Source organism: Lethenteron reissneri, chromosome 32 (genome assembly GCF_015708825.2).
Source record: "Lethenteron reissneri isolate LAM-NWPU_2019-01 chromosome 32, ASM1570882v1, whole genome shotgun sequence".
Classification (NCBI taxonomy): Eukaryota; Metazoa; Chordata; class Hyperoartia; order Petromyzontiformes; family Petromyzontidae; genus Lethenteron; species Lethenteron reissneri.
Genome location: NC_083810.1, coordinates 9,639,269 through 9,652,424, shown reverse-complemented (window position 1 = coordinate 9,652,424; position 13,156 = coordinate 9,639,269). Strand labels below are relative to the sequence as shown.

General features: G+C 46.2%; 1 protein-coding gene across 6 annotated transcripts in view; it reads right to left on the bottom strand.

Annotated features, from left to right (window-relative positions):
• The window catches only part of LOC133350004 (uncharacterized), a 79,896-nt gene that overhangs the window by 65,778 nt on the left and 962 nt on the right, over positions 1–13,156 (bottom strand). For 4 of the 6 annotated variants that reach the window (XM_061563942.1, XM_061563944.1, XM_061563947.1 and 1 more), the window contains exons 2-6: positions 10,640–11,126; positions 9,893–10,009; positions 5,321–5,520; positions 4,151–4,357; positions 2,184–2,415 (exon numbers count right to left, since the gene is read on the bottom strand). In XM_061563942.1, coding sequence (XP_061419926.1) covers positions 2,184–2,415; positions 4,151–4,357; positions 5,321–5,520; positions 9,893–10,009; positions 10,640–11,017 — 1,134 coding nt within the window. In that variant the 5' untranslated portion in view covers positions 11,018–11,126. The remainder of the gene's footprint in view (positions 1–2,183; positions 2,416–4,150; positions 4,358–5,320; positions 5,521–9,892; positions 10,010–10,639; positions 11,127–13,156) is intronic. The other 2 variants (XM_061563945.1, XM_061563943.1) reach the window with 2 other exon arrangements.

Here is a 13,156-nt window from a genome sequence, read left to right as displayed (position 1 = left end):
ATTCATGTGTTATTAGGCTGAGGCCATAAATGCAACACTTGCCAATCAGATCTGTGTATGATGGAAAAAATCCCATCGTAACACAACAAAAGTGCAGGCTGAAAAAAGCATGCGTTTCAAATAAGATGCAACAATGAATAAAACGCAGCCTTTTGCACATATGCAATTACCATCGGCAAAACCTGAATAAATTTATTGTAGTCATCATGTCTTAGATCACCACGAAAATCAGTCACCAGTTGGTTACATTCGATCAAATGCGACTGATGGTGACCAAAGATAAGAGGACCACAATGCACATATTCAGGGAAACGTTGATAGTTCCTGGCATAATGCACAAATAAATGCGTGCTTTTTATACATTGTTGAGTCTGGTTTCAAACACTTGAGAACCCAGTTTAATCACAGGCAGCTGAAACCCGTGTGATGGGCTCAGTGATATAATACCCTAGCCACTGAACCACCTCTGCATGCATATTTAAATCTTCGATTTAAGAAGATGAGAATATTTTCGTGATGACGGAAATCTGTGATATTTGCTTTGAAGGAACAGACGTTATTATGATATTTTAACAATCCGGTTGCAGGTAACGTGCACGTTTGGGGGTTACAGTTAAGATAATTAGATGTAGCGATGCGTTTCCGCATTATGCAGAGCGCATTGCCCGACATTCGCTTTTAAGGGCAAAATCTGCACAAAGTTTCGTTTCCAAGCTTCAACGGCAAAAAAAAAATGCATTAGAAGACATTTTAACCAAAATACATTCCTGCTTCACGGCACTTTGGGGACGTTTCGCCATTCAACCGCTTCGCATTCCGAACAATCTGTAACTAAAGTTTTTTGTTTTTCCCCCAAGTCTCTTTTATCGTAGAGGTAGTGCATGTCTCTACAGTGGCCTCACACGTGCCTTTTAAAAAGTTGGCACGGGGTCGCCAACGCTATATTCGTGGTCGGAGCACTGAGCCAGCACAGGCAACCGAAATCCCAGTCTCCCACCTGACATTAGGACTGAGTTTTCTCATGCGCGGCGAGTTTTATGCTTTCAGCCCGGTCACCAATGACTGCACAAAAATAAAAACCATCATATAAATTTGCTTTTTCGCTCAATTGGGGATGGCCCAGCTCTAGGGTATATATATATCAAATGATTGATGCGTGGTAAATCTTTCCTGCGACAGCACGTATGAAGTGGCGAGGGGGCAACAGACGATACAGTGGAAAGAGTTTTGTGGTTTCTCTTCCAGGGCCGTTCCCGAGTGTAACACGATGGATGCATTGCTTAGTGTTAGTAGTTGCCTGAATCTACACTCATTCCCATGGTGACTGACTCGTAAAATGAATCATAGTTGCGTATACATTTCAGCATTATTACATAATGAATAGAAGAACCAAACTGGGATATTACATTTTGCCAGGTATAGTGGCAACATGGCTGTGATCTAATACCTGAGAGATGAGGTTAGTGGATTGCACACTGTTTATTTAAGTGTCTTTAATTTACCTTGGGAAGCTTCACCGCATCCCATATATATATAGTATAGCCATCACAAAAAGCATTATTATCATACAATTGATCAATGTTCTTCTTGGTTCTTTCGGTAAAGTCACGTAAAAGGGAAATAATAAAATAATAAAAATAAAACATTATTTCCCTTCTACGTGACTTTACCGAAAGAACCAAGAAGATGAATCCCTGCAGTCACGAAAGCTTTAAATCGAAATTTAATTGATCAATGGTGAGAACCACACCTGCACATCACATGCAGCCACTGGGAATTGAGCCAGCCCGAAAAGTGAACACGGGCAAGAGGGCTCAGTCTGAATTTCCAAGGTAGCCTTCGTGGACCATGCCAATACCAACTGGCCTGGGCAGCCTGCTTAAAGTGGGCCCTGTGGCTGCATTTAAGAAGAGAGATGCATGATTTCACCCAGACTGTTGTACCGTCATGGAGTCAACGCGGAAGACAGAATTTCTGAAGGGTGGTATTTTTTTAGGAGTCGGGCCCATGGAACTGCTGCGTCATCTGTTAAAAAGAGCTTTATAGCTCATCACATTCCTCCAATATAAATAAATATTCATATTATTCTCGAAACGAGTCATGCTGGGACCGTTTTTGTAACAACACAGCACGGCCTGGGTGCGCTCAGCAATGGCCATGGAAACGTAGCAGCAGGTTCGCACCTCCCCAGGTGAGGACCGCTCCTCTTCATCTTCCTCTTCACTTGCCTCGTGGAGATTCCCGGGGAGGCCGGGGGGAGCCGACTTGGCCCTAGGGTCGAAGCCGCCACAGACGTCACCGTCGCCGCTGCCGTGCGAGCCCTTGCTCGCGGCGAGCCCGTCGCCCGCCAGCGGGGAGCACGACGACTTGCTCCGCACGGCGTCCACGCAGCCGCTGTGATCCGAGCGCGACGCCCTGCCGTGAAACACGAGTGATCACCGTTGTCGTCGTCGCCCGGTAAAAAGGGTAAATTACCTTACCTTACCGAGGCCTATCACTACGGCGCCTCGTGCCAGTTACTGATAAAGAGGGGAACTGCGAGTGTAGTAGCCCTCTCTGCCTGCAGGGTACGCGATGTCATGGAAAGGGTCCCTAGGGGAGCATGGTTCTGGTGGCTGGCAGAGAGGGGGCATCTGAGGACGTAGCAGCCCAGTTGGCTGGCAAGGGCACGTGACAGGACAGGGTAGGGATGTGGGCCAAAGGTGACAGAAGGGACACGTGGTGTAGGGCCCAGAACCTTCTGGTGAGTTCCAGAAGAGGGCGTGGCCGAGGGCGGAGCCAAGGGGGGCATAAAAGGGAGGTGCGGGGCCACATCGGGGCTGTCTGCTGGAATGGAACCCGCCGTGCTCCGTCTTCTCCTCCGTCTCCGGTCTTCGTGCTCGGCATCGTGGGTCAGGCAGTGTGCCGACTGACCTGACCCGTTTATATAGCTACCCCGTGGTGGTTACCGTTTATGTAGTTGTCCCGTTGTGATTACTGGTTATGTAGTTACCCCGTTGTGGTCGTAGAATAAACGTGTTGCCTCCTGAATTAGTGTGTCTCTCAAGTGAACCTACTACCCCTGTTAATATGTAATGGGTTAATGTGACTTCTGCACCACTAGAGGCTGCTACATTCACCCACAAGAGAAAACATCTATTTTTAAATCGAACCATGACCCTGAATTGTGACAATTCATTTCATCACAATGAAGGTGAACTGTTTTGAGTCCCAAATCTATATTATGCTCTTAATATAATACGTGCGTTTGACACGCAATGACCTGCCCTTGTGAACTATGTTCATTGCAATACAATTACAATGCAATTTAGATTCCTACAGCATCCAAATGGGACCACACATCGGGAGGCTGCGTATTTATTTTTACGCAAGAGAGAAAGAGATTGTCAGCATATGGGCTGAGCAAAAACAAAATGAAGGATTTGAGCCTCAACTTGAACAGGGGCAGGCGGGTTGACAGCACAGAGTACAAAGATACAATTTGGAATTATGTTGGATCTAAATGTAACCACATCTCAAGACGCTGCACAAAAACAGTGAGCACGTTTATATAGCAATAGAGAGACAGTCACAGACAGAGGTAAAGAGGAAGGCATTGCCACGTGGGATTCAATCTACCTATGCTTATAACCATGCCTCTGATAACCAGAGACATCTCAAAAGCAAACGTGGCCCTGTGCACACACAGTGTGGGGAGGAAAAACAGCACTGATGATAAGATGCCGTGTTACACAATTTATAGAAACAGAGAAAAAAAGAGAGGCACGGACACATGGAGTGAGATGGGCACAGGAAAAGACAGAGAGAGACAGGGGGGGGGGGGGGGGGGGGAGAGACGCAGAGGCAGGTGAAGAGAGAAAGACGTGGAAATAGACGTGCAAAAATACAAACACAGTGACAGTGAGACATTCACAGAGAGACACAGAGAGCTTTGCTGGCCCATACAAAAGTGGGAGATGTGTGGAGGAGCATTTGTTACACACACCGACACGTGCAGGTGGCACTGCAAACACGCAACAATAACATGTAGAAAGCCACAAAATAATCCAATCGGCAAAACACAAACACGACACAAACAGAAATTCCGGTGCAACGCACTCGCTCCCGCGCACTAAACACACTCGCTCCCGCACACTAAACCGTACGCTACCTGTGTGCCCGTCCAGCCCGTCGGTCTTCACACTCCCGCACAAAGAGACGCAGGTGGCGCTGCGCGTACGGCGAGGCCAGCACGGCACTGGCGCCCGGCCGGTCCTCTGGGCTGCGGCTCAGCAGCAGCGCCACCAGCGCACGCACGTCACACGAGTAGCTCTCGTCCAGCGGGTCTGGCTCGCCGCGCATTATCTTGTAGAAGAGGCTGTGGCGGGTGAGCGGGTACCTCCAATTAGCACGGTTGGCTACATACGGTCCGAACAAAGTTCAAGACAATACAATACCCGCTATTCGCTTCCAAGTGACGGTGACGTCTCCACGGCGCCTATGCCAAGCCAGGTGCACTTTGAGGCAACGTCAAGTGTCGAAGGCTCGCTGACAAGAGGTTATGAGACAGACCCAGGTGCCATGGGTTGACTGACTGAGATGACTGGCACATGCACCAGCTGTGCCCCCTACTGTGCCAACTTGCTGCATTTTAGCCGCCCGGCGCTCCGCTCATCGTTGTGTCACTTCTCTCCCCCCCGTTATTGTTGGAGGGCGATTGCCTCCAACTGACCAGTAGCATCCTTCATGAGCCTCCTCCATAGAAAAAAAGTTAAACATACATACATATGTACCAGCGCACAAGTAACGCCGACTTTGACAGAAAGTCCACAAAGGCGATGTTGAAGACTCAGAGCTGGCCAGAGTTGTTGGTCTCATTTCCCACAAAATTCGAACCAAAATGGCAACACGACTTGGTATTAATTAAACAAGTGGCGTTACCAAGATTTTGCAAAGGTACTCAAATATGAGTTGGGTTGGTCTTTCCAAATAAGTTATTCTGAATAAGACCTGTGCAGTAGGAATTCAAAGGTAAACATCTGATAGCTGACGAAATTAAATGTTCAGCGTTAAAATGTTTACATTAAATATAAAATTAAAATGTTCCTGTTGTCTACGCGACAATTTTTATCGTAACAGATTTTGTGACGTACAGTATTTCCTCTCTCCTTCCGAATACGGAAGCAGTGAATAAGTGAACGAGGCAAATCTTGACAAAAGACTCGTTGTTGACGGACATTTTCGGACACCAGAACAGCCTTTCCTTTTAAAGACGAGGCCTGTCCCGGTCAAAAACCGAGTTCCTTTTCCAAACTGAACCACGGCCCGCCGTCGCGCACACCTGATTATGTTGTTGGCTTCAAAGGCAGGTCTCAGGGCGCACAGCTCGTACAGGAGGCAGCCGAGAGCCCACACGTCCGACTTGGAGCTGTAGGGCAGGTCTTGGCACATCTCCGGGCTCAGGTAGTACGGCGTTCCCACGCACGTCACCGCCATGTCAAGGGTCCCCTCCATGGCTTTCGAGATTCCAAAATCACCGACCTTCGGGGGGTGGGGGGCCCACCGGTCGGCGAGCAAACCGATCGCCGGGAGGATGAATTAATGCGCGAGCGCGGGGGGCATGCAACACTGTAGATAAAGAGGTGGATGGGCACACGGCTGGTCACATGGACGAATGGTTAGATGGATGGTCCACGTACATTGCTATATCGATAAATATGTGTGTGTGTATATAAAGACATAACGTAACGACAGTTGTTCAATGTTACTTTGTATGTGTGTGGTATTGCCGAACGATAGCGGAGAACTTAGTGCACTGCGCTATGAACCAGGTGACCTGAGTGATACTCCCTCTCACGGCCAATATCGGTGGCAAATATCTGAACCAGGACTTGGCTTCCCCTAGGTGGACTTGACCTCAAATTAGTTCCTGCTGCAATGTGTAGATGTCGGCACGACGAAAGCAAAGGCAGCAAGAGTGGTGTTGGTCACACCATATTCTCATTGCAAGCCTTACTAGGAGCTCACTAACAGTGCTTTTTTAAAAGCATTAGTAGGCTATATGGGTGTCCTTTGTCTTTGGCATTTCCTATGTCAGTACCCTTTATTGACTTTGTTCTTTCAATGATTGTCGTACTAACCAACTATACATCAATCTGTATTGAGCAGAAAATCAAACAAAATGCAACCAAAAAATAAGACTGTACCAACATTGTTAAATTGATGAAAATTTGCCATTATTTTAACTCAATTCGAAATAAGCACTTTCTTTGAGTCTTGTGCCCATAATTAATCACAAACCTACACGAGCTAGTAAATAAAATTACTAATATAATAAAAGCCAAGAATGTGTGTCCTGCGCGTGACGTCACTCCACATGCCGCACCCCTCATTAATAATCATGAGCGGGTCATTATTTTCAATTCAATATTTCAGATTAACTGCCATATACACACGTCCTTGGACGGGCTATAGGCGAGTATTCATATAAATACCAACAAAAAATGCCACGCAATGCTAATAGAATGCGTCTGAGAGGACGTTCTTCAAAGAGACAAAGCGACGAAATCAGTTCGTGTGTAGGTGATAGGTGTAATCTTTCATCCAGCAGTGGATTGATCATGGCTTATGATGATGATGATGAATAATGGTGATGATGAATATTACAAATCCGTCTTTTGCACCGTATTGTATGCTGTTGCCCACAGTATCGGCTTACCTGCTGGCATTTCATTTTGAGTACATACCTTGCCATTGAGACTCAATGAAGTTAAACACCTTGTTTAAACAAAAGTGACAATCGGGAATACCCATAGGTCAACAGGGGATAATAAATGGCATTGGCTTTAATATGCCTGACAGTGAATGGGCAAAACAAAATGTTACCTAGTTATTTGTACTTATATCGGGAGTTCTTTCTTCTTTGTGGTGCAGGGCTTAAGTAGGTTTGTATCACTCCACTGTGTCTTCTTTGCAAGCATAGCTTGAGGAGGCACCTCCAAAACTCTCTTAGCCTGCGATCTTCCTACTGACTGCACGTAGTGAGTTTGGGGCATTTGCGGATGCTATCTGCCGACCATCGTTTGTGGACCGGTTACATTTTTTCTCACCAAAGAATTACAAAAGCTGAAAAACCCCTGGCTCACGTCCCACAAAGTGAGACAGTGCTACAGCATTAGCGGCAACGATTTAAGAAATGCTGGCCGCTAATTATATTTTTACTTTACATCTTGGTATGCATTAATAATTGCTTTAATAAGATGTCCCAGCGTAAGCATTTTTTGCCATTTCTGCTTTTAATTGCAGCCACTGGAGCAATTCGCTACCGCTCTCGCTGCGCGTGCTCCCAGAATGAATTATGACATTACACCAATTATTAAAGCAACAGATATTGCCGCCGCATTAACTCGCCAAAAACAAAAACCCAAAGCGATTGGCGTGTTCCAGTTCCTCGGGCAGGCGTATGCAAAAACACCCACGCGACTGAAATCCACTTTGAATGTGCAATACGCATTTTATTATTTACATCTTTACTTACAGCAGGCCCCCGAGTAATGGGAAGCCCCTCGCTCCCGTACGCATGAAATACCCACCGGGTGAACCCATCGTCCCGGGTAATTCAACCCTGCGCGCGAGGCGAACCGGCGCGTATTCGGCGCCTTGTCCGCGCTCTGCTCATACTTCGCACATCGATTGGACTTCTCACTCCGCATCCGATTCTCCATCCCCTCCGGCCCTTGCTCATAAAATGAGATACTGTATTTAATTTAGAGGGGTGTACGTTGTCCTAAATGAGATTTTTTTTTTATGAGACCAGTGGCAAGCTGACCATGCGCGCTCACTGATGATGTGACTCGTGGGTGTATTGTCACCTTTTCTTGCATGGCCCTATAAATGTAAAATGTCTCACACTGCAGTAAGTGTGTTCTAACATTCGGGTGTTTTATTTTATTTGTTAGAGGTATCCAGATGGCTCAGAGAACAGAGCACTGAGTCGGCACCACTGAGGTCCTGTGGTTCGCAACCGGATTTTGGCCACTTGCAATTAAATATGGTTCCCTAGTATGGTAAATTGATGGTCTCAGCCTGGTCACCAATTATTGCACACAAAAAACCATCACATATTTTTCTCAATACCAGCTCCAAGAATGAAAAAAATGCATGGCTTGCCTGTCGTGCGACAAACATTACTCTCACGTGGCAGGGCGAATGAGAAAATGTCCCGCTATACTTTGTGGTCTGCATGTCACTAAAGGGACCTCAAATTTAGGTCTGTGATATCCGCTTCCGTGAGCCCTTCTCTAAGAAACTGTTTCCCACTGCTCTTTAAGACAACTAAAACGACACTTTGTCTCACGACACAGAGAGCACTATTGGGGTGGAATTGGGACAACATTTTACGGGGGGGGGGGGGGGGGGGGGGGGGAGTTGGGTAAAATACACCACAACAGGCTTTACAGCATCCTGCTGGCCACGCATGCAATTCAGTAATGAGAATGTTGCACACTGCGTGCGAGCTCTTTTAATTAAAACTGTCTGACTAATCCACGGCGCTCACTAATCCAAATGATTGCCTTGGACCCTAAAACCTGCAGATTACCAAGGGGTTACTGTTATTGGTTTATTTCTGAAATAGATTTTTCTAGTACATATGGAAAAATGCGTCACTAAATACATGGCCCCAATAAATACAAAAGCCGTTTAAAAAGTAATAAGTAAAAAAAAAACGAAATCTGCAAAATGCAGATGTTAACCGAGCTACAGAAAATCTGGAATCGTTCGTCGGAAAGCTACCCCGCCTAGTTCTCTTGCATGAAGCCTTGATAAATCCACTGCTGGATGACGATCTCCCCACACCGTAGCAATCCCTCACGGTCGTGCGATGCAATCATCTATCCAGCACTGGGTTCTCACAACCACTGAAATCCTGGGTTTGAATCCAGGCAGCTACCCACGATTAAACCGGGTCCTCAAATGCATTATCATCATTTACACCGCGCCCCCAATGTGGAACATCTCGAAGTGCCAAGTGCAGTGAGTTGACAGTGTCAGACGAGTCACCAATGATGCACAAAATAAATCAAAACACATTCAATTTGAGCTTTCAGTGACATAATTCCAGCTCTGAGCATTAAATAAATACATTCTTGGTGGGATTGTCATTCGACACACATCTCAGGAAAGTGCAATGTCCATCGTGTGGATAAGTGGCTGCTAGAAGGGACCTCAAACGTAGTTCTGTGATATCACCTTCCATCGGCCATTCTCTCACACTGCTCTGTGAGAAATCGGAATTGATTCGTGATCTCATGGCACAGTTGACATTAAATTGGGAATAAGACCAATAAAACCCCTAATATAACAGGACTTGGATTATTTATGTAGGTCTGGAGTTTTTATCCCAGGAAATTTCTCTCCATGCTATTAGTATTTGTGGGTGAGCCAAAGGTGAGCAGGGCACTTTGATATTATTATTATTATTTTCCAGGGCATGAATACACCTTGTGACATTATGGCAATAGAGCAATCGGAATAATAGTGGTATAAAAAATACCTTTTATTTTTAAGGATACAACACAATATCTCACGGTCATGCTCTCCGTCACACAATGAGTGTATTGTACGTTCACGCACATAAGCAAAGTTGTATTTAAAACTAAAAGCAAGGAATAACTTAATTGCCAGTTGTGTTCAGGCACCCATGAAAAATAAATACCCATATGTCCCTTGTGCTTTAATCTTGCTTTATAAATGTCTACTACGAATCATATTTTGTATTCTCTCTCGAGTTCCAAAACTCAAACAATACCTCAGTGGGAGGCATTAATCAAGCTGATCTGTCTGCCTCTGTCGGGGTCTTTTACACAAAACATTTAAGTCTCGCAAGAGACAGAAAGAAATATCTGAGAGATACCTTGACCGTGCCAGCCTTGGTGAGGAACACATTTGAGGTCTTGATGTCACGGTGCAGGATCTTGAGAGAGTGGATGTACTGCACAGCCATGCACACCTGTACGAACCACTGCATGACCTGTACCATGGAAGAGCATCTTCAGATGTAGTTGCACTTCAGATGATACATACATCCAATTGTATTGTAATGACAGCACAGACATATATGTCTACATTCTATGTAGCTAATGCTTTTGTTTGATTATTTTACAGCTTTACTCAAACAGAGCTATGTATAATTCTGTGTATAATGACATCACAGGTAGGCACAGATTTATATAAATTTATTACATTCGTTTTTGTTATGATCTGTTTACATCATCTTTATTTCAGGAGAGCCCTGCACTGGGATTTTTGGCCAATTATGTTCATGAGCATTTGACATACAGGAGGTAAGCAGAGGAAAAAGAGATACACCAAAAACTTAAATTCCAAACATATGGCACAGGAACCCAATTTCTGTACTGCCATCGTGATGTTGTGGCTACTACGGCTGCTATTGCTGCTGATGATGCTCCTGCCACTGTTGCTGCTTCTGAAGATGATGTCAATTTAATAATGGTACTGCTGCTGATGATCATCATTTGGTACTGCTGAAGATGATGATGATAATACTATTGCTACTAGTTATGCTGCTGCTATTCTACTGCTGCGGTTGCTGGCAAAGTTGATCATGATATTGATGCTGCTGATTACAACGACGACATACCTGTCTTTCGGCGATGAACTGGCCAGCCTCACGCGCCCTCCGAACTCTGTCCTCCAGTGACCCGCCATCGCAGTACTCCAGCACCATGTACAGGCTCTCGGCTGCATCTTCTCCTGCTCTTCCGCCATCTCCTCCACCTCCTCTTCCATTGTCGCACGCGAAGAAGTGCTCGAGGCACGCCACCACGTTGGGGTGGCGCAGCCGCCGCAGCAGCTCGGCCTCGCGCAGCACCGTCTCCCGCGACCGCCCACGCCGCCACGGCTCCACGGGCACAAGCTTGAGGGCGAGGAGGCGACGCGCGCCGGCCGAGTCTCGCACGAGCAGCACCTCCCCACTCGCGCCACGGCCCAGCACCGACACCCGCTCGTAGCGATCCATCGCCACCGCGCTATGACGTCGATGACGGTTCTGCGGCCGATGCCACAGCCGCCACCGCCGATGAAGCCGCCACCGCCATTGTCTCGGATCGTGGCTCGTGCGAGATCTGCTGTGATAAATGTCCGATTAATGGTTTGGTGTGTGCGCGTGTATCTGTATCGATATCATCGTGAGCCATTGTTGTCTTTCTTCGACGCTTGTGATAAGGAAATGGAATTACAAGTCACTTGTCAATGTTTCTTGTCCATGTTTAGAAGTCAAAGGACCAGAATATATCTAAATGAAAGTTCGTATTCGTCCATTTTTTTAGCAAAAATGGATCGATGCCTTCCATTAATAACAGGGCAAATCCTCAAAAAACATTAGTTATGCCTTGACTGTGCCAGTTGTATATGGGGCCCATTGTTGGTGCTGGGCGCTGTTGCTTTGTCCCGGGCTGTTCCACAGTGTTGTCATCCTCGCAGTGGCTTTTGGCTGTCCATCGAAGAAAGACGGTCACTGCATCGCGTGCTTTCAGACGCGCTTCTGCGGCTGTCTAGAACGCTCTTCCTTCCGATATTAGGAAGCCACTGGAGCTATGCACTCTTAAATCGAGATTGAAAACGCATTTCTTTAGAGCTGCTTTCTGTGTTTAGTTTGTTGTCCGATTAGCACGTTTGGCTACATACGGTGGGAAAGAAGCTCAAAATACGTACGTACATTTTTCTCTCTGCTCTCTCCGATGCTTCCCTGCCCTCACCCCAGCTGCCTTAATGTAGTTCCTGTACAATGTCTGGAGATGCAGCTGCATGCATTACAACGCAATATAAATTGTTGATGTTGTTATGATTTTCGTTGGCCATTGCTGTCATTTCTCCAAGATGGGAATCTGACCAAAAGAATCTCACTGCTCAAATGAGCAATGAGGCATTGCTCATAATCATCATACTGCAGTGGAAATTTCACATTGACTACCCAAGCCAATTGATAGTGAAGATACCAAATCAGGCAGAGAAGGGGGTCTGTGGGAGACACCCACCTGCAAGGTAATGAGGTCCCCGTACAAACCAGTATGGTATGACTTCTGACAGTTTTGTGTACATGTACAGCCTTTGTTTGTTAATACACTGCTGGATAAAGGCTGCCCACGCCACGCGGGTCGTGGTGCTTATTGATCATACTCCACCATGCTGGTCAGTGTGGATTAGCGAAGGTGGGGAGCACAGCTGTTGGCACATAGTACAATACTACATAGTACAAAACTACTACTACATCACCTTCTTCATGCATTGTGATGACCCATCCAAGCACTGTCTAGGCTCAACTCCGCTAAGCTTCCCTGAACACTTCATTATAGGCTGTACAATGTCCTGGTCTTTTTCCCAGGAACACCTCAGTGACTCTCAAGGTGATTATTTTTTTGAGGAGGGGTTTTGCATGGAATATTTTTCGAGTTTGCTTTTGGGGTATTTTTTAAATGTTCATTTAAGAATGAACTGGAGCACCCGAAGAAAGCCCACATATATGAGGGTACAGCACTCACCTCTCGGCCACACAGACAGAACCTGACAGTAACCTACTTGCTGCACTGCCTCCTCCAAGCGTCATCTCGCACGTGACGGCCCGATCTCTATTTGATCCACCAACCACGTTGCTATACTACATTGACATACTTCAATGCATTGTCACCACTCAGTTGAGCTCATCCGTCTACAGTCCTGAGCCAGTGGTGGAAATTCCACATTTCTATGGCGAGGGTAAAGAGTATGCTCCTCGTTTGTGATTTACCAGTGATATATTAGGCATCGCTTCTTGAATGGAAGGTCTAAAGATAAATACGTGCTTATGCACACTTACAATGCATAATTATACCTTTAGCAAACCACGGTTCATTACACAGTACATATGAATGCACCGGTGGAGCGGTGGCTCAGTGGTGACATCTGAACAGGGTGCCTGGGGTGTAGGTTGGTATAGGGCAGCGGTCGGGAACCTATGGCTCGCGAGCCATATATGGCTCTTCCAGTGACGGCATATGGCTCCCAGACAATTTTGAGTTGAAAAAAAAAATCAGTTTGGAACTGATTTAAAAATACTTAAATACATTTCACGGGTCACGCCTGCATGAAGCTCAACCTCACCACGTATGAACCAGACTAC